The sequence below is a fragment of the Sinohyriopsis cumingii genome, chromosome 14 (assembly GCF_028554795.1).
Source record: "Sinohyriopsis cumingii isolate HCF-2022 chromosome 14, ASM2855479v2, whole genome shotgun sequence".
NCBI classification, from domain to species: domain Eukaryota; kingdom Metazoa; phylum Mollusca; class Bivalvia; order Unionida; family Unionidae; genus Sinohyriopsis; species Sinohyriopsis cumingii.
The window spans coordinates 76,312,152-76,334,745 of NC_142974.1; the positions used below are offsets into that span (position 1 = coordinate 76,312,152).

The 22,594-nt window shown below is 34.9% G+C and overlaps 1 protein-coding gene across 2 annotated transcripts in view; it reads left to right on the forward strand.

The window, feature by feature from the left end:
* Positions 1 to 22,594, forward strand: part of LOC149784180 (uncharacterized) — a 52,923-nt gene that overhangs the window by 14,289 nt on the left and 16,040 nt on the right. Inside the window, exons 3-7 of one of the 2 annotated variants that reach the window (XM_089932252.1) lie at positions 1,979 to 2,646; positions 7,370 to 7,501; positions 9,915 to 10,306; positions 14,894 to 14,995; positions 18,204 to 18,422. In XM_089932252.1, the coding sequence (XP_089788378.1) occupies positions 1,979 to 2,646; positions 7,370 to 7,501; positions 9,915 to 10,306; positions 14,894 to 14,995; positions 18,204 to 18,422 (1,513 nt within the window). The remainder of the gene's footprint in view (positions 1 to 1,978; positions 2,647 to 7,369; positions 7,502 to 9,914; positions 10,307 to 14,893; positions 14,996 to 18,203; positions 18,423 to 22,594) is intronic. The other variant, XM_089932253.1, reaches the window with a different exon arrangement.

Below are 22,594 nucleotides of genomic sequence, written 5' to 3' on the forward strand. Positions count from 1 at the left end.
CCTGATGTTTTCAAGGGGAGATAATAGCCATGAAATGATCTATAATGTACATTCTTATTATGCACACTGTGTAAATATCAGACTAGAATTTGTTCTGAGTTTATTTCTAAAACTTGCTTCACGCTCGATTCATTGAACTAGATGATTGCATTCATCTTTATTTTTACAACAAAAGGTCACTGTGACCTACATTTTACTGGCTTACAATAATGACAGTAATTCTTGGGGCAGGACAAAGTAAATATTACTTTTAGTGTCCCTGGACTTGTATGCATGTAAAATATATAACATTATGGTGTCCCAGTATTTATAGACACAAAATCGTTAAGAAAATCAGGGTGAATGCCATGCATCACACAGCAGTGACCAGCTCGTGCTGAAGTGCTATTAATTAACTGTTAGGAACTACTGTGGTCCCCCTCATGAATGGACCCCCTGACCAGTGGCCACCCACTTTTTACAGCTAGAATCCTGTGGCACCATTGAGTTTTTGTTCAAAGGTACCCCTTAAGAAAGGCCACCCCTCTATTGTGGCCAGCATATTAGTACAAAAATATAAAATTTACCCCTCACAAGCAGCCACATTTTATTTTCCTGTGTCCAGAACCAATATTTAATTCACTGTATGGTAAGTAATCTGGTTATCTTTACCAATGTTTGTTTCCCATGTCAGGTTTTCATTACTGAATGAAGTGTTGGCTAAAGTACATGTACCACTAAGGTTAATATTGTATCGTTAATGCCAATGTATACACGAAATAGGATCAAATATGTTGTGATAAGAGTTTTGGCTTCACACAGCAGTTGACTTTTTTATATATTTATTATGACTGAACATAATTGATAAGATTGTAACATGGTCAGCATAGGTTAAATATAGATTTTGTTGATTAACAAACAGAGATAAATTAACCTTGAAGAAAACAGGGTACCAGACAAAAATACCAAAAAAAGTCATATGACAGTATATGTATCATTTCCTTTATAAACAAGCCATTTCATTGGCTCGTAAAAAGTTTTGTCTGCATAATTTAAGTTGCAGAACGAAAAGTTAGCAACATAACAATAAATTATTGCAAACATTAAAATGTCATCACATAAGCGGAGAACTAATACTAAGAAGAAAAAGTAAAGTTATTAAACTTGGTGATAATGGGGAGAGTTCAAGAGTTCTTACAAAAGAATTGAAACAGATAATACAGTATTATGTGGCTGTGGGAAAATGGAGTAAATGGAAAGAGAATTATTTTAAATGCCCAGCAATGCATGTACCAATATTTAAATGATGTTTTTGAATGGTTTTGTTATGCATGTGTCAATCTACTTGCATTTCATACTTAAGAATTAGAGCTATTAATATTAACTTGAAATAACTCAGTTCTTAAGGCAAGGAGAACCTTTTAATAATTGATACTACTTTTAAATGAAGATATTAAATGCTTTGAAGTTGTTTGTTGCTTTCTTACTACATACACATACTGGTCACAAATATATGTAATAAAAGTAACCTTTGTCTTGGATGTTTTGTCAGTAAGTTCAAATAATGAGTTTACTGCTCGCTGCCAGTTGTGTTTATTCACCACCCTGGCTTCTGTGTGCTTGACATCTGGAGTTATAATTAATATAAATGGGCATTGATGTCTACAGGTAAATAGTATATACATTTTTGAGATACTGTCCTATAGTTGACCTGGATATAAGTCCATTTTTGTTACTTTGCACCTAACACCATGTTATGCGTGAATGGCAGTTGTCTTCAAGATATCGGTTGATTATTTCCCTCTCATTTACAATTTTGTTGGATCCAGTTTTCAGTCAGATAACATATTAAAACCTTTGAGCACAGCCAAGCACGATTTGCTTCTCAATGGCCATGTCAATGAACGACATTTCGTGTGTTATTGGACATAAGCGATACACACTACAGTCATCATAATACTTGAATATACCAAAGTAAGTTTTTGCTTCTCTATTTCAGTTTTGCTTGTGGCCTCAGTGGAAGACATCCTTCAGTAGCTGAGAAATTTTATGGATCTGTTGATTCAGATTATATCGTGTCTCCCAACATGGGGAAAAAAATCCATCAGTCACGCCACATCCCCAGTTGTGTCTGGCGACTGCTGTGTAAGATACTAGCCATCAAAACCAGTGAGCAGGACCATCCTATTATTGGAACAGTGTTGTACATAGTTACCCTAACAGCTGCATTTTCCTTCACCTTTTTTGGAGTCTGGTTCATAATCTTTGACATTCGTAGTGACAAAACAAAAACAACTGTTCATATTGGCATTTCCAGCCTTCTGATAGGGTTTGGGTGGCTCTGTCTTGGTATTTACTCCCACAGCTTAGCTGGCAGACTTTTCAACAATAAAAGCTTCGCTGCAAGTGTTCGAATCCATTCCAGGACTTTGCTCAAAATCAATGCTGCAGGACTTCTTTTAATGGCAGGGCTCGCCTTTGCAGGGTTAGATCTTTATTCTGCAGCACAGTCAATATTGCATTCATCTCAGTGCATTGAAATTGGACTGTATCCTATAATTTGCACACTCCTTTATTCTTCTAGAGCCTTGTTTACAGTGATTGGTACAATTTGGAATCTCCTTGTTGGATGTGCAGTTTTGTCTGTTTGTAGGACGCACACAATTGGTAAGTTTTCTGTGTTTGTTTTCAATGCTGCACAGCAATTTTTAGTTAAAAATCATTTAAAGTAAGAATTGGATTCTGAAGAATATATGCAGTAGATAGAATATGCTTTTATAGAAGTACATAACTCTAAGATTCAGCAAGTCAGTATTGTCATATTACATAGTACAGTGATCAAACTGGTCATTTTTTTTTTTTGTTATATCATGAATCCCTAAAAATCATGATAATTTTTTGGGTCCTCAGATATTTTCTTAATGGTGCTTTTTCCATCTTATACATTTTCAAACTTTTGGTATTTACCGTGTTTGTCCATTGATAAAACCACCTCAGATTTTCAAAATTTTGGTAAATATTTAGATGATTTTGTCAAAATAATAAGTCCATTCCCTACTTTTTTTAAAATTTTAGTTGGCAGACCCCTAACCATGTCAAAGGAGAGGAACTTAGAAATTTTAAAAAATATTATGAGCCACTGAAATTTCCTTAAGTGATGAAAACCATTTAAATCACTCAAGAATGACTTGGCAGGTAGAGCTTAACACACATCCTCTGATTTCAGATTTTGGATGTTATAGTATAGTAAAACTCCATGTTCTTCTCCATATCCAAAACTTTTACCTTGGCAAAGTCATTGACTGCCAATACAAATGCTAGGGATGAAAGGAGCAAGACGTTAATTAAAGCAATAATTGACTGGGAAAATAAAACTATGAAGATTGCATTAATAAAGCAAATTTTGACCCCTACTCTAGTGTAATCTGTGTAGTAATTGATCAAAATGAATCAATTTAATGTGTATGTCAATGTGGTTATGTAGGCCCATGTACTTAAATATTAATTGTTGTTCTAAATTATGTGAAATGTAGATTGTACATTTAACATTTTCCTTGAATAGGTTACATTTTTTAATTTAGTTCGTCATTTTTATTTTTTACTTTATATACATACTGTTATCCCTAGAATCATGAATCTTTGCAAGGGGATGAATACTGCACTCTGATCGCAAAAGCAGGTGAACATGAATTTACACGTCTCCATGTGTACCACACTTACACCGTATATACTCGCTTATAAATCAATTAGACTATAAGCAGGCTCCCCCACTTTTGGCTTGCAAAATGGGAATTTCTCTACGACCCTTCTATAATCGAGGTGTTTCTTGCAAGTCAAATCTCTCGTCAAGAGATGACTATGGTCAGTGAATCTGAGTCGCACTTAGTGAAGAATAAACAAGTCATTCTGGATAGATGGATAGACGGACAATACAGATAAAGGCAAAACCAGTGTATAATAAATACTGTTATTGAGTTGAATATGTACAAATAAACTGACAACTTACAATTTGTCCATCTTCATGTAATGTAATCCATATCGCTTAACAATTTTTAATCCATTTGTATAATAAATACATGCATTAAATTATATGGCATATATGTGTTTAAAAATCACAATCCAGAATTATGAGATTGACAATATTTCCTAGGATATTATTTCCAAAAGTATTAAAATAAACTAAGTCCCCATTTTTGTAATTCACAGTACCATGTAAATGTCTCTGCCTGATATCATCTAGTTGATAGTCCAAGAATTCATCTTTATCGCCACAGTTACCAAATGTTCTGAATTTGTTCACTGTCATCTATTAGTTCTCCAACTTAGATTCCTAATCTGATTCTTTGTCTTTAATATCATCTTCATGGTTGGTCTTATCTCAAATTAAATCACTGAAGAGTTTGTCATCCTCCATGCCACGACAGATGGAGTCTCGTCCAATCGGGTTAGCTAAAAGCTGTCTCATATACCTTAGAAGAGCGGAGATTATACCTCTGGGGTAAGGGAATTTACCTCCCTCCACCTCTTACCTGACTGGCTTGAGTAAGAGGTAATTTCGTTTTGTGACTATGTACATTTCTGTTTGATTCTTTGTACTCCATAATATTAGTATGATTACCATACCTGTGTGAACGGTTATGGTTGCTAACATCAAAGCCACCTAAAACTGAGTTTTGACAGTATTGCAATTATTTTTGATGCATTATTTTAAAAAGGACCATTTTATTTCCACTACATCAATTGTACATAGTAGGAAAAAAAATGTTGAAGGTGTCCCAAGACTTATAATGCATGAAACAATTGCTATAATTACATGTTCTAGCTTTTACAGGTCATTAAAAAAGTACTTTTGAAAATAATTATGGGTGTCCGAAGACGTGTAGTGTGACATGATATACAGTCATTATTTAAGGTCAGATTTTTTAATTTTGTATATCTCATTAATAAGACAACCCCTACTCTGCATTAATAAATTTGTTAGTGAAAAAAAGGTCAACTTATAAGTGAGTATATATGGTACAAAAAGGGTCACTGTTACCTTCGTTTTATAGTTTACTGAATGGGTTAAACTTTTCATAGGGCCCCGAGTGGCCGAGTGGTCTAAAGCGCTGTCCATTACGGATCACTGCCATCTCACCTCTGTCTGCATGGGTTCGAGTCTCGGATTCAGCCAATGTGGGTATGTGAGAAAGCTTGCCAGTAGCTTCTCGTGGGTCAGTGGTTCTTTCCGGGGTTTTCCCGGGTTCTTCCTCCACCATTAATACTGGCTGCCATGTATAGCCTATCGTGTGCTGAAAAATGGCATTAAACCCTACAACAACAACAACAACATAAACTTTTCATGTAGCTTATGCTTTGTCTAGAATCATAAGGGTTGTATCCCAGTGTTCCAAGTAGAAAAAAGAGATGGGTGCCTGGAACCTCCCTTTTAAAAGGCCTGCTCTACTGCCTACATTGTGCACACCTCATGTCCTTTCACTGCTCCCTCTGCCTTCTTGAACTGCAAAATTAGAAGCTTTTAAAATAACTGTGTTGTTTTCACATGTTTCGAAAGTTGGCTATTTTGACCCTGTGCTACTGAAATATTTTTTTACATGAAAGCAAAGCGAATTCAAAGTCTAACAATCATCAGTTCATTCATGCCTTCTTTAGTAGATGTGAAGCATTCATTAGTTTACATTCCAACTGGAACTATTTTAGTAGATGTGAAGAATTCATTAGTCAAAATTCCAACTGGAACTTATTTTAGTAGATGTGAAGAATTAATTAGTTTACATTCCAACTGGATTCTTTTTTAGTAAATGTGAAGAATTCATTAGTTTACATTCAAACTGAAACTTTTTTCAAAAGCTATTAGAAAAGTACTTAAAGCCTGGAGATTTTTTTTTCTACATTTTAAAATTTGGTGTCCAGAAAATCAAAGGGGTCAGGATATTTACGTTAACCTATCATAGTAATGATGATGTTATTTTGACTGGTTTACATTATCATTCCATAGTAATGATGATGTGATTTTGACTGGTTTACATTATCATTCCTTAGTAATGATGATGTTATTTTGACTGGTTTACATTATCATACCATAGTAATGATGATGTGATTTTGACTGGTTTACATTATCATTCCATAGTAATGATGATGTGATTTTGACTGGTTTACATTATCATTCCATAGCAATGATGATGTTATTTTGACTGGTTTACATTATCATACCATAGTAATGATGATGTGATTTTGACTGGTTTACATTATCATTCTGTAATAATGATGATGTGATTTTGACTGGTTTACATTATCATTCCATAGTAATGATGATGTGATTTTGACTGGTTTATAAACTCCCAATAGAAGTTTGTCTTTAAAAGTTAATGAAATCAACAGATAAAATAGTTTGCCATAAAATATTCACATTTGTAAATGCCATATATAGATATTACCCAAACATTATCGATATGACATATGGCCATGGTATAGATTCAGTTACCAAGATAACGTCATCAGTATGACATAACCATGCATGCAGATTCAATTACCCAGGTAACATTATCAGTATGACATATGATCATGATGTAGATTCAATTACCCAGGTACATTATCATTATGGCATATAATCATGATGTAGATTTAGATACCCAGATAACATTATCTGTATGACATAATCATGATATAGATTCAGTTATCCAAATAACATTATCATTATGGCATATAATCATGATGTAGATTCAATTACCCAGGTACATTATCATTATGGCATATAATCATGATGTAGATTTAGATACCCAGATAACATTATCTGTATGACATAATCATGATATAGATTCAGTTATCCAAATAACATTATCATTATGGCATATAATCATGATGTAGATTCAATTACCCAGGTACATTATCATTATGGCATATAATCATGATGTAGATTTAGATACCCAGATAACATTATCTGTATGACATAATCATGATATAGATTCAGTTATCCAAATAATATTATCATTATGGCATATAATCATGATGTAGATTCAATTACCCAGGTACATTATCATTATGGCATATAATCATGATGTAGATTCAATTACCCAGGTACATTATCATTATGGCATATAATCATGATGTAGATTTAGATACCCAGATAACATTATCTGTATGACATAATCATGATATAGATTCAGTTATCCAAATAACATTGTCAATATGGCATATAAACATGATGTAGATTCAGTTATCCAAATAACATTGTCAATATGGCATATAATCATGATGTAGGTTTAATTACCCATATAACATTATTAGTATGACATATAATCATGATGTAGATTCAGTTACCCAGATAACATATCCGTAAAATGCTTCTTTTCACTAAAAATGAGGGTAACATGTTTGTTTTGTGTTCCAGGCATAAGACGTTTTCGCCGAGAGCTGGAGATAGAGGCCAGAAAATACGAGGAATACTGGAGAAATCGACTTCTTCTGTCTGAAACAGAGGAGGGCAGATTCTTCAGGCGGGAGTCTACAGCCCTTATCAACAGTATGTTTTTGATGAGGAAGAGTACAAACAAAGCAAAATCCATAACTCTTTCTGCAGAAAATGATTTTTACATATATGGATTAAACACTTTAAAAATCTGTATATATTTGTAAACTGCATTTGTCCCATAACCCTTAGTAATACACCACATGCTTTCATTGTCCTGGGTGTTAGTCTTTATGGGGTTCATGAAATAGGAACACCAACCAGCACCAGAACAATGCATACATGTAGAACTCATTCCTAAAGGTAGCTAATGTGTTTAAAAAGTCATCGGGGCCCTGAGTGGCCAAGTAGTCTAAAGTGCTCTCCATTACGGATCACTGCCATCTCACTTGGATTCAACCAGTGTCAGTGTGTGAAAAAGCTTTCCAGTAGCTTCTCGTGGGTCGGTGGTTCTTTCCGGGGTTTTCCCCGGTTCTTCCTCCACCATTAATACTGGCCGCCATGTATAGCCTATCGTGTGCTGAAAAATGGCGTTAAACACTACAGCAACAACAACAACAATAAAAAGTCATCAACAGACCATGTCATGAACTGAAGTGTTTTTCTGCTATTTCATGGCTAATAGCAGAGAGGAACCTGCTGTTTGTAGTTGCAGATTGTTTCACAGACCTTTCTAAGGAAATGATTAGAAGGAAAAGGCCCAAATTTGTAAATGTTTCATATGGGTTTACTATCAAGCACAGGTTTATCATTGGAGAATTGCTTACTAGTGTAAACGATTTCCAGACACCCATTTGTTCATTAAAATAATTGCAACATGCTTGTAAGTGTGTTTCAAAAGAGAGTTACTTTCTGTTGCCCAATGTTTTCAAAATGTCAAAGATGGTGTATTTTCAAACATAGGATAATGTATATGCATATGTAATTGATCATTTGCCCAAGTGACACCAGAAAAAATGTTTTAAACTGGAGATGGGTTTAATATTAGATGGAAATGGTCTAGACTTGTATAAGTGAGGTATAGGTTGGGCTTATCATCAGAAAAATATTGTTAATGATTGTCATGAAAATATATAGCAACATCTTTGTAAATGGGCTACCAGATAATTCTTTTTTTAATTAGCCCATTGTCATCAATATGTAAAAAATAATTCCATAAATTGCAACATTTTTATGGATATCTAGCTCAGAACAGCTGAGAGCTGTTCCTGTAAAATGTACTTGGGACCCAGGGAAGGCACTTTTGATTTGTAGTACACACCCAAATGTGCAATTTAGAATTTTCTTGTCATTTTCATATGAACTCATAAAGTACCCTGGCATATATTTTTTTTTAACTGCCTTCCCTAAGTATGATGTATGTTTAAATGGAACATCTCTGAGCCAATTTTGATTTGACTTTGTATAAATGTTTGCGAAGATATGCTGTACCAAAACTGTATTTGGGATGATATCCATGGCAACAGTATTGCTTCCTTAGGAACCAGGTTGAAGACCTGTTTTTGGTTTCTCTGGAACATCTAAGCTATTTGGGTTATTTTCTTCAGACTTTGTAAACATGTTTCATAGGATATGCTCTACCAAAATTGTGTACATGGTGGTTTTCCAAACAACAGCATTGATTCCTTAACAAGCATGTGGGAAGCCTATTTTTGACTTCTCTAGAACAGCTTAACAAACAAATTTTATCAGACAGATTAGAAATGTTTTTTTTCTATATGCTTTTCCAAAACTTGTGTTCAGAATGGTTTTCCTAGCTACAGTGTTGTTTCCTTGGTAACCATGTGGAAAGCCTATTTTGACTTCTTTAGAACAGCTGAGAAAGTATTGGTGATAAAATAAAATTCTTTCCAGAACTTTGTTATGACTATTCCATTTAAAAATACATGGTACCGAGGGAATGCAGATTTTTTTAAACATATGCCAGGGTACTCTGATTTCACAGAGTTCATATTTAAATAAGAAAAATCTAAATTGCATCTGTGGGTGAGTACCCCATTTTAAATGTGCCTTCCCTGGATCCGATGTATGTCTTAATGGAACAGTCCATACCATGGCAAGTTCTGGCATTTCACATTTGTACAAGGATGCCAGTACATTTTCTAATCTTGCTGAAGTTTCTTCATATAAAGATGCAGTTAAACAGTATGTCAAATACTATTAATTTCTGTGAAATAGTAGGAAATTAACTTTACTTGGGTTGGATTTAATCCAAGAAACCTGCATTATTACTAAACATAACATTTAGACCAATATGTTCTATTTGAGTGATATCAGGAACATGTGCAGAGGTTGAATAAATGAAATACTTTCTTATTTAAAGATTTTTTTCAAGGTTTTTATGCATTTTAGATTTTTTTTCTCCAGTTTTTCTAAATGTACAGACAGATAGATATTATGTATAAAATTGGATAGTTATTCTCTTGGATATTTTAAACTAACAGGTAGTTTTGTTGTTTTTGCACAGCTAGCGACTGGATTATATATGATGACATGTCCTTACAGGATGAAAACTATGAGTATGATACACGGTCACCAAATGTAGTATTTGATGACAGTCCACCTGTCATCCAACAGACTGGTTCTATCAATAATTCTCCCGAACTCAAGCAAACAAATGTAGACCAGCCTAGAACTGCATTACAGTCTGGCGCAACAAGATTATCAACTGGTTCAGGATATTACCAGACCTTTACTAGTGAAGGAGCTATGCAGACTGGAAGTCCAAAAGCCCAATTTGGGCAAAGAGAACTACATACCAGTCCCATGACTTATCGCTCAATTTCTGAAGTTGAAGCTGGTGCAGAAGATGAGGTTATCTCCAGAAACAAGCTGATTAGCTCTTCTAGAAATGATGGTGTAAGTTTTAAACTAGAAATTATGTGTTTAAATTTAAATTAGAATGAAATAGAACATTCTGCTTCTGGGCTTATCTGAACTTGTAAGAAATTTTACTCAAGAAACACAGTATTGTGAGAGAGAAAATCTAGTTCTAAAGTTCGTTGGTGATGTTGTTGTGGGTTTTTAACGCCACTTTTTAGCACACGATAGGCTATTTATGGCGGCCAGTATTACTGGAAAAACCCAGGAAGAACCACCGACCTATGAGAAGCTACTGGCAAACTTTCTTAAATACCTACATTGGCCGAATCCTAGACTTGAACCCAAGCAGATAAAGGTCAGATGGCAGTGATCCATAATGGAGAGCGCTTTAGACCACTAGGACACTCGGGGCCCCGATCTGAAGTTCGTACTAATTTGTGTGGAAAGTAAGCTAACAGGAATGTGCTACTTAATTGTACATCTGCTATAAGATTAAGCATGTTACATTTTCTGTCCACTTGTCCCTCTCTCTATTACTAATCTTATTTCTACACAATAACTTGAGCTGAACACGATCTGCACGTAATGAGTGTGTATATGACTTACACATGTGCAAGACAGAAACATGTTTATATCCGAGTTAAGCTGAAACTTCTATTGAAGAGACACAAGAAAGGAAAACAAACCATAAATTAACAATGCAGCATGTTATTAATGCACTAAAATTGCTAACAGACCAAGAGAAAATTGTGTCAAGCTAACTTGTAAATGACAACATGCGATCGACAATTTCATGATCTTAAATTGATGAAGCCCATAAAGGTGACACAGTCACTCAAATTTAGCAGAAACTGTAAAAATAATGTATGCAACCTGCAAGAGAATGAATGTGCCACAAAATAAATCCAAAATAAACTTGGATGGTCCATATTGGACACTAAAATGTATGATGTTATCAGTACATCAGTGTAGCTAAAAACTTGCAGCAGTGGGACGTAATTGGCAAGATTTATTGCCCTTTTTGGCTATATGAGACTGGCCGAAAGTGACAATTTTCGTCTTGCAGTAGGGTTTAATGCTCGAGGTAGCAGGCTCATATTCCTAATGTATTGTGATTGTTGACTGTATCCATATGAGAAATTATATATTTACACTTAATGTGTGTGTGTGTGAGAGAGAGATTTTAATTTTTAACATATCTTTGACAATTTTTCAGTCATATTGTTATGATTGCTGCAGTGTGGCAGTTCATAGTGATGTCTAAGACTTTGGCATCATGCTGCAGACATGCAGTATGATGTCCCACCCAGTCACATTATTCTGACACCAGGCTGACCAGTTCTACCCTAACCTCTTAATGATGAGCACCTAGCGGGGCAGCTGTTAGTACCATTTTTATAAGTATCTGGTATGTCTTGGCTGGGGATTGAACGCGCAACATTCTGCATCTGCGGCAGATGCTCTAACCACTAGGTCACCGGAGCAGTCTGCCTTTAAGGTAGAAGGGTCCATCACCACATTATACACAAAGTGTATCAACTATTTTTTACTCATGCTAGTTGATAGTGCTTTTGAGTTTAGTTCATTGAAACCTTTCATCTCTAGATGAACTTCTCTCACCAGGTACAACCTTCACCTATCTAGACTTCAGTGGTTGATTCAATTTGGCCAGTTGGTGCATAATGTCTGTATCCCTACTGGAGGTAGAAACATCATGGGTTGTATATAAATCAGATATATTACACAACAGTGAAGTTCTGACCTGACTCCACCAGTAAATCCTGGATATCCCGCTATATAGTTTTGTGGATTTCAATGGATACTAATAAGATATATGCCAAAAATGGTCAATATATTTTGTGTGTAATGTATGTTGAGTATACAAATTGTGCCCAGGATATGGTGAATAGTTTGCAATAGATGCCAGTTAGGAAAAATAAAAGTTCTTGTAACTAACATCTTGAAAAATAGGGTAGGTAGGTAGCTTTTAATTATATTTTTTGAAGTGTGCCACAGCAGTATGAACAGTACATATGGTATATAATTCCTTGTATACATTAAATAAATTAGCAAACATTACTGAAATCAATGGCCAAATTTAATTAGTTGTTTTTAATTTTGAAAAAGTCAAATTTGTGGGAAAAATAATATTGATTGCTTTAGCAGATACACATATTTGGAGTCCTTTATGGTCTTTGAAGAATCTGCTGATGTAAAGTTGATAATAAAGGTGCTATAACTCTAGCAAAAATGGAGTTCAAAAGATCGAACCTTTTAAAAGACAAATATTTAAGACCATCCACTGACCAAATAGCAATGAATTATGTCTAAGGATTCTTGGGCTCTTGGGCTGGGCTGACAACATAATGAAAAGATTCACATAAACTCTTTAACCTTGACTTGTAGATCAAATAATGGAGGCTTCAATAAACGTTTTTGATTTGGGGCAAAGACTTATATTTATCTTGTAAGATCTGTATATTAGGCATACATTTATCTTTTATTTTAGGGAACTTCAGCTCTACCCAATTATAACCCACTTCATTACAACACCATTCTGGATATAACACGGATGGTGATTAAGGCCACAGACAGCCTCGTTCTAACAAGGGATATCTGTGCATTTACTATTACAAATGGTTATCAATATCAAAATAAATCTCAACACAATTATTTATAAATTGTGTAGTTATGCTTTTCACATAGATTTAAAAGTATATTATTGACAACCACTCCAGTGGCCTACTAGTTAGAGCATGTGCATCAGATGAGGTAGATTGCGGGTTTGAACTCTGGCCGAGATACACCAAATCCTTCTAAAAATCATACTAACAGCTGTCTCATTAGTTGTTCATCATTAAGAGTTAAGTGTTGGGACTGGTTGGCTTGGTGTCAGGATAATGTGAGAGGGTGGGACATGATGCTTCATGTCTACGGCATGATGCCCCATTGCAGGACATCACTATAAACTGTCACGCTGTAGACATGGTAGCAATATGACTGAATGTCTTAAAGCTACATTTAAAATCCAAATCATACACACACATAAATCCAGAGCTGCCAACCCTCCAGACTCGCAATTAATGTGTGTGTGTGATCTGGATTTTTAACATAGCTTTAACAATTTTTAGGTCATATCAACAGTGACAGTGAAATTTTATTTCCTATTGTGAGGAAAAATAAGACAAACTTTAATGACTCCTTAGGTGCAACAATTTTAGTCACCAAGATTAACCAGCAGGCAAGAAGCCTGAGTATTTTTTTGAAAACAAATTTGAGGAAGTCTGTCACAGCATCATATTATGACAAATAGTGCATATAAGTAAAGTTGGCTGCAGATAAATTTGCACGTGTAATCATTGTAAAATAATATTTTCGTTTTCTTTTGGGATTTTCATATAATGCAGTACTGACCATCAAAGTGGAGGGAGTTGGTGTCATGACATTATTTTTCACTAATTGTGTTCAAAATTCACAAATTTCCATCCCATTTTTCACTGATTGTGGCCTAGTGGTTAGGGCGTCCGCCTCGGATGCAGGAGGTTGTGGGTTCGATCCCCGGCTGAGTCATACCAAAGACTTACAAAAATGGTTCTAACAGCTGCCTCGCTTGGTGCTCAGCAGTAAGAGGTTAATGTTAGGACTGTTGTCAGGATAATGTGACTGGGTGGGACATCATGTTACATGTCTGCGGCATGATGCCCAGTGCTAGACATCACTATAAACTGCCACACTGCAGACAGTGGCCGAGTGGTCTAAAGCGCTCTTCGTTACGGATCACTGCCATCTCACCTATGTCTGCGGCGGTTCGAGTCTAAGATTCAGCCAATGTGGGCATGTGAGAAAGCTTGCCAGTAGCTTCTCGTGGGTCGGTGGTTCTTTCCGGGGTTTTCCGGGTTCTTCCTCCACCATTAATACTGGCCGCCATGTATAGCCCTATCGCGCTGAAAAATGGCGTTAAACCCCACAACAACAACAACAACAACACTGCAGACATTGTAGCGATATGACTGAAAAATTGATAAAGCAGGTTAAAAATCCAAATCACACACACACTTTAACTTTTATTTTATATGAGCTATGCTAGCAAGACTGTTTCTTTTAAAAATAGCTGTTAGTGGAGATATAAAATTGTCTGCATGTTTGTGTCCATTTGTGACCTGATTTTCATAGCATTGTAACTTTTTTATATTTTTCTTACATTTTCAATTTTTGGGACATGTAACCGTTTGGTCTATAGTGGGGGCATACATATTTTAAGAGACTGTTCTGGTGGCCTAATGGATAGAGTGTCCACCTTAGATGCAGTAGGTCATGGGTTCAAACCCAGGCTGACTCATACCAAAGACTTTTAAAATAAGTACTAGCAGCTGCCTCACTAGGCACTAAGCATTAAGAGGTTAGTGTTGGGACTGGTCGACCTGGTGTCAGAAGAATGTGACTGGATGGGACATCATGCTACACATCTGTGTCATGATGCCCCAGTTCTAGACATCACTATAAGCTATCACACTATATACGTCATAGCAATATGACTGAATAATTGTTAAAGCTATGTTAAAAATCCAAATCACACTCAAACACACACATTCTATGAACAAATCTGGTTTCTTATTTTTACAGACAAGAAATGTTTGCTTACCGTCTGGCTCAGGGATGGATGAAGACTCGGCTCCACCTATCATGACATGTGATAAACTACTCCTGTGTTACTGGAAAATTTCTGTAAGGCACCAAACCTTTAAAAGATATGCAAAATTCTATCCTTGTCAATCTCTACTTGAATATTGTAAAAAAATAGGGCTAAATATATTGTTTTCCTATAGCCGACATCTATTTTACCCTATGGGGTAATAACATTGCAACACTTGTGGTTATGAATCAGAACGATTTCCTTTATCCTGACTGTATTACAACATGTGTTGCCATATATTGGGAAGATCTGTATAAGCTGAAATGTAATGTAAAGCAATGTGCAAGAAGTCTCATGTAAGTTTAATTGTAATGTCTTAAATGAACAGTAACTGGAATTCATTGGGAAAGTCTGATCTACAAGCCCATAGGCTTCTGCTTAATTTGCTTATTCTTATCTCTGGCCACATTGTCAAGGATAGGATGATGTTCATCAACATGGGTGCTCCACTTTGTCATCCCCCACTACGAACTTCAACCCTGCAATACATCATCAACAAACTGCATGGTTTTCAATTAATGTTCCATCTCTCAAACATGCTGCCAGATAAATGATTTTTTCCTTTTATTTGGCACCATCTCATTCAAGGTTCAGGCTCCATGACTGCCATTTTGGGTCATCTTAAAAATCATGTCATCATTACTTTTCCTGAATAAATAGTCATATCAGCATGTGATTTTTACTAACAGAATTTGTATGTTTAGTTTGCCATAAATGAAAACGCTGCTGATCTGGGTCCAGCAAATCTGCTACCATGGCCCTCTTGAAAATTGTATTATCCTATCTGACCTTTCATTTAAACTTAATCATCCCCAAATTTTTATTTAAAACTCCAAATCACCTGATTTCCCAATTCTTTAAAACTAAAATCCCAATCTTCTAAAATGCCAGCAACTTTTTAAAGGTACCTTTTATTTCATGATGGCTGTGCAAAGTGAGTAGAAATTCGATGAGGAATACACTATGGTCATTCTTTGAAAATCTATCATTTTTCCAGTTTCATCTTTTATGTTCATATTTATTGTTAATTGAATTAACACTAAATATTGATAATGGCTGTGCAAAGTGAGTAGACATTCGATGAGGAATACACTATTGTCTATCTTTGAAAATCTATCATTTTTCCAGTTTCATCTTTTATGTTCATATTTATTGTTAATTGAATAATTTGCTTATTCTTATCTCTGGCCACATTGTCAAGGATAGGATGATGTTCGTCAGGATGGGTGCTCCACTTTGTCATCCCACATTATGAACTTCAACCCTGCAAGACATCATCAACAAACTGCATGGTTTTCAATTAATTTTCCATCTCAAACATGCTGCCAGATAAATGATTTTTTCCTTTTATTTGGCACCATCTCATTCAAGGTTCAGGTTCCATGACTGCCATTTTGGGTCATCTTAAAAATCATGTCATCATTACTTTTCCTGAATAAATAGTCATATCAGCATGTGATTTTTACTAAAAGACTTTTTATGTTTAGTTTGCCATAAATGAAAACGCTGCTGATCCGGGTCCAGCAAATCTGCCACCATGACCCTCTTGAAAATTGTATTATCCTACCTGACCTTTCATTTAACCTTGATCTTCCCCGAATTTTTATTTAAAACTCCAAATATCCTGATTTCCCAATTCTTTAAAACTAAAATCCCAATCTTTTAAAATGCCAGCAACGTTTTAAAGATACCTTTTATTTCATGATGGCTGTGCAAAGTGAGCAAAGGTGATGTAGAAATTTGATTGGGAATACACTGTGGTCATTCCTGGAAAATCTATCATTTTCCAGTTTCATCTTTTATGTTCATATTTATTGTTAATTGAATTAACACTAAATATTGACTTGCACAGTAAGGCCATCATTCATGTTTACATTAAGTAAATAGCATAAGGCAGTTGTCAGTTCCATTGTAAAGTTTTCTAAATATATGGTCACAAACACTCAAGGTGGGAGGTCTGCACTACTTCTGTTAGATGGCTAGTCATATCAATATTGTGCTTTCTCCAGAGGATTTTTTGTGATGTCCTGTTGCTTTTAAATGGAAACGGTGCAAGTCTGTATCCAATATAGCCATCATGAAAACTTTCATCATTGGTCCTCCTGAAAATGGAGATCCATACTCAAAATGAAAATCCAAACTAACAAAAGCTTGCTACTACTTATCATGCCTTGTTAAATTAAAATGGTAATGATCTATATATAGCAATTAGTCAATAATTTTGTCATTTCCAGTTGCATACCATAAAAAGATGTCAGATGTAAAAAGTTCCCATTTTGAACTGCCTTCATCTCAAATAGTGGTGTTAGATAATCCTTCATGTCAAAGGTTGGTGTTACGTAATGCCTTCACGTCAAAGGTTGGTGTTACAAAATGCCTTCATGTCAAAGGTTGGTGTTACACAATGCCTTCATGTCAAAGGTTGGTGTTTCAGGATGCCTTCATGTCAAAGGTTGGTGTTACATAATGCCTTCATGTCAAAGGTTGGTGTTACATATTACCTTCAAAGACTTGGCAACGTTTGATGAATGTTTCGTCACTAATAGCACTGGCTAAAGACTGGTTGTTGAAACTAATTGATTTTTTTTTTTTAATTTACAAAGAAATTTATGGAATCAGAAGGAAAAAAATGGCAAGTGCAAGTATTTCCTTGATGGTTAAAAATATGTTTACTGTTATTTCCAACATATTATTTTATAAGGGCTATTCCATTTAAACACATGGTACCCAGGGAAGGCATTTTTTAAAATATGAATGCCAGGTATATCACAGAATTCATATTAAAATTATAAGAAAATTCTAAATTGCATCAACGGATGAGTACCCCACATTAGAAGTGCCTTCCCTGTGTCCCATGTATTTTTTACTGGAACGGCCCTGAGGATTTATTCATGAAACATGATGCTTGTAAGCCAAAAACCTGCCAATATGGAAATTATCAATGTATTGCCTTGAAGTTTCATAAGCAGAGTCTGTTAATCCAAGTCTTTGAACTCCTGTCAGAAATAGACGTGTTGTGATTGCTGAATATAGGGGACTAATATTATATAGATTCCACTGTATATTGTTTGACATTTTCTTAACAGAAGAGAACTTACTTTTTTTTATTTCTGAACTTCATGCCAGATTATATGTGTAGTGTTTCTTCTATATCATCTTTAGAGTATTTTTAGATTAACAAGTAATACATGTACTTTAATTTGCCACTTAAGGAATGTTGCATTACTTTCATGGTTTTAGAATCGGATGAGGGTAACATCCCAGTGTCTGCAGCGATGGTTTTCCAGTTGGATTGCCTTTGTGGTTCTCTGGTGTGGTGACTATGCCTTGACCTGGATGAACACAAAGAAAACCATCCCTGTGCTTGATTTGCTGGAATTTGTTGTTCCTGTACTCATCCTCCTGTTACTCTTTTCCGCTTATGTGGAGGTCAATGGAGAGGGTCAGATATTAAAAAATGTAAGGTTTTAAACTTTATTCACAATGTAGGTCTAGATATAGCTATCCCTCATTGTAGCACTTTAGTTGGGGTTCATATTATGTTATGTTCTCTATTTATTCTTTTGTCCATCCATCAGTTGGCAATTCTTATGTACCTTATATAATTTACATTATTTTTAATATCATGAACTGTATAGTATGTCTAAACATCAGACATTGTAGCGATATGACTGAAAAATTGCTAAAGCTACGTTAAAAATCCTAATCCCACCCACCCACTCCTGAGTTCCTCCCACAGCAGATATACTGGCCACCATATATTGCCTATCATATGCTGAAAAATAGTGTTAAAACTCATAACAACAACAATACCATATAAAATTTGTCTCCCATGGACATGACACAACATGCTTCTCTTTCAATAAAACTCACTGCAGTAATTGCTAAAGTATTGTTTAAAATGGTAATATATTCTCTAATGATATATAATGAATACAAAATGAAGAAAATAACATAAGGTCTTTAGTCTTATATTGGATGGAAATAATGCAAATGTGATATCCAATATGGCCACCATGGCAGTCATCTTGAAAATTTTGTTAATCTTTATTATATTTAAAGTTAAAATCACCTCATCCCACTTTCTCCATTACTTTGATCTGGTAGAAGCTGTAAAGTTATTGTGCAAGAAATATTTGAGGGAGACAAGTGAAATTTGATCGGCATATTTTTATTTAATTTGATTAGATTTTTCAGGCCATTAAAGCCATTAAAGCATTTTTTCATTATTTTACTGTTTTCACAAAAAGCTTTCAAGTACAATTTCGCAGTCCACCAGAGGTTAAAAAAATTAATTTGATTTGTGTATTTGTATGCATAAATAAATGACCTAATTCAATTTTCATGCCTGAAAAACTTTCAGTTCATGCAAATGATGCTGATCTGCCATGAAATATGGCTGTTATTACTTAGAATAGAGACCGATCCAGTACCCGAAGTGGTCAGAGCATACGCCTCAGATGTGGTAGGTTGCAGGTTCAAACCCCAGCTGAGTCATACTATAGACTTATAAATCTGTTACTAGCAGCTGCCTTGCTTGGCGCTCAGCGTTAAGAGGTTAGTGCTGGGACTGGTCAGCCTGGAGTCAGGATAATGTGGCTGTGTGGGACATGATGCTGCACATCAATATATCAGTTCTAGACATCAATATAAAATGCCACACTGCAGACAATGTAGTGATGTAACTGAAAATTGTTTAAAGCTATGTTAAAAATCCAAATCACCCACCCATGTAGAATAGAATTACCTTTAATAGACTTTCCAACATAATTTTATCAAATTTGACAGCACACATCTAGTCAGAAAGTGCCATCTTATCTGATGATACTAGCTGCCATTACTAAGAATACAAAAATCATTAAATGACTAATTCTTGACAAATGCTCAGTGGAATATGACCACACCGACATAAGGGCTGCCTAGATTTAATAATGATGTAAATGCACTTGTATTTGACTTCTCAAAACTGCTCTACAAACGTTTTAGCCAAATCCACAAAGAAAGTGTGAAGGCCTTTCAGATAAAATGATGCTGATTCACTCTTCAGTATGGATGTCATTCCTCAGAGAAATAAACAAATTAAGTGGCTTCTGAAATACCACTGGAAAGAATTATACCCAGTGTTACATGTTTAGGCTCTAATAAACTGTTATAAAGAAATAGTGAATAAAACAAGCTTTGAAAAATTTAACTATTAATTTATTTCCCTGGAAAAACACTGTAAAACTGAAAAAATAACTTAAGTTTTAAGAAATCAGATCCAGATATAATCCAAGAATAATCCACAAATTAAATTTTAGAATTCCTAGTAATGAAATGTTCTAATGAATTCAAGTTCAAGTCCCAATGAAACATCCAAAATGGAAGATGGTGGCGTATACTATAGTCTTTATAGTAAAGATGTGTCTACATTTCTTTGTTGATCCACAAACGATATTCTGGTGTTTTAATTTCCGAATAAAATTTCAAGAAATGTCTTTGTCCAAGAATTCTGTATGAGCACTCTGATATTTCTAGGGAAGAGATTTAATCTTACAGAATCCAAATAATTTGAATAAAAATTAAAATGTAACTGTAAGCTGGTCACATCAAAATGAACACCTTGACATAAAGTGTTTTTAAGCCCAAACTGACTAAATTCTCTATAAACATCGGTATTAAATATGACCACTGCACAATTCCAGTAAAACCAGAATTTCGAAATAGAGGCTGTTTACATCTAAAATCACATATTCCCAGTATGATCCCAAAAAAACTCAATCATTTTACTCCAAGAATAAGATAAAAATAGAAAATTATTTACTTGACTCTGGTTTTTGAATCAGGGTCGGGAACTAGGTCAGCTTTAGGTGTTTGCGATTAAGCAATCAGGTCAAACTAATTTCAGGAAAATATCAGATTCCTAGTAAACAAAATTACATTGGCATGCAATCAAATATTATAAATAAATTAAAACTTACAAACAATTAAATTAAATCGGATATAAATTAAATCAAATATACATAATACCCATTTTGACAGAAAGCATTGTGGCATGAAGGCCTTTCAAATTGATTCTAATGGGACAGATCTGCAATTAACTATAGATGCTGCTGTTAAAAATGGAAAAATATTTTAACATTTTCTCAGGAACTACTGGTTGGAATTTTACCAGATTTGACAGTAGGCATAAAATCCTTTTTAAATTTTGCATAATGATACTGAATTGCTATCAAATTTGGCCACATTGGTAAAAATTAAAAACAAGCATATAATGACTTCTCCATAAAGGCTTAACAAAACTTGACAACATCCTGGCATGAATGATTGATGATGATGCACTATTCAATTTGGCATTGTTACCAAAATTATAAAAATCTTCAACTGACTTTTTTCTCAAACAAAACAGTCAACAGAAGTTGTCAAATTGAAACATTCTGGCATGAGGCATTTCACCTTTGTAATGTTGATTCACCATCTGATATCGATGCCACTACTCAAAAAAAAAGAAAAACATTTTTTAGCATGTTTTTGGCAGCTGCTGAATTTTATTTTTAAGTCATCTCTTATATCTGCCTGGATCTCTTTGTATAGATTAAGAATGTACCACAGATTTGAACTTTTACATACAACACTGAAATTTTAGAGCTTTTTTTCTGTTTATCTTATAGGTATCATTAGCGGCATTTGCTGATTCTTCATCATAGTATGAAAAATAGTAATAGTCACACTAGTGTCATCAAATTATAATCCTCTAGGCTTGACATAGCTCATTCCAGCATATGAAAAAGAGTATTACGGCCCTTCTGCTATATTGTGGGGTATTTTAAAGCTAGTTTCTTCTAAATTTATTCCAGCAAGATTTACTCCCCTTGGGTACTCTTAACTCATTCGGCCCCAGAGGTTTTTGTCGTCTTTGCCTGAAATGTGCGTAAGAAAGACATTGGGGGGGAGCTATTTCTGAATACATCGTAATATATCGGCTTTCAACAGATTTTGCATGAGACTAATGCCTAGCTGTATTAGAAACATCATTTTCCATTGGTTATTTTGCTTGCGCATGAGCAGAAGGGTAAAAGTTAGAGTTCTTTTTTTTATTTGGTTTTTTCTTTTTTTTCTTTTTTTTTTTTGTTTTCGTATATGAAGACCGTAGTTTATTCCAAATGCCCACCATATCCTAGTTTTTGCAAAGAATCACCTGTCTGTGTGCAGTTAAGACCGGTATGCCTTAGATCTGAGGCCAAAAGGTCTAAAATCTGAACACAAAATCGCATTCAGACCTCGGGCGAATTTAGGGTGGAAAAAAAAAGGTTCCAAAAAATGAGGTTTTTTATTTTGTAGTGCAACTAGAACTTCCAGATTATTTGGTATCATTTTAGAGCCATATCTGTCTGCTTTTTTTTAATACCACCCACGTTAGTGTATCTTAAATGACCTTGATGCTGCGGAGCTTGGAAGTAGGGTACAGCCTCATCACACCTACAGACGTGATCATGGCCAAATCGGTTAATCCAAAAGAGAAATACCATTCCTTATTTACAAAACACATCACATATAAACAATAACTGAAAGTGTTGGGGTTTTCTTCTTTCATTTTGATGAACTTTGAATGTGTTTTACTTTGTTTCGTTTCAATTAAATTTAATGGTGAC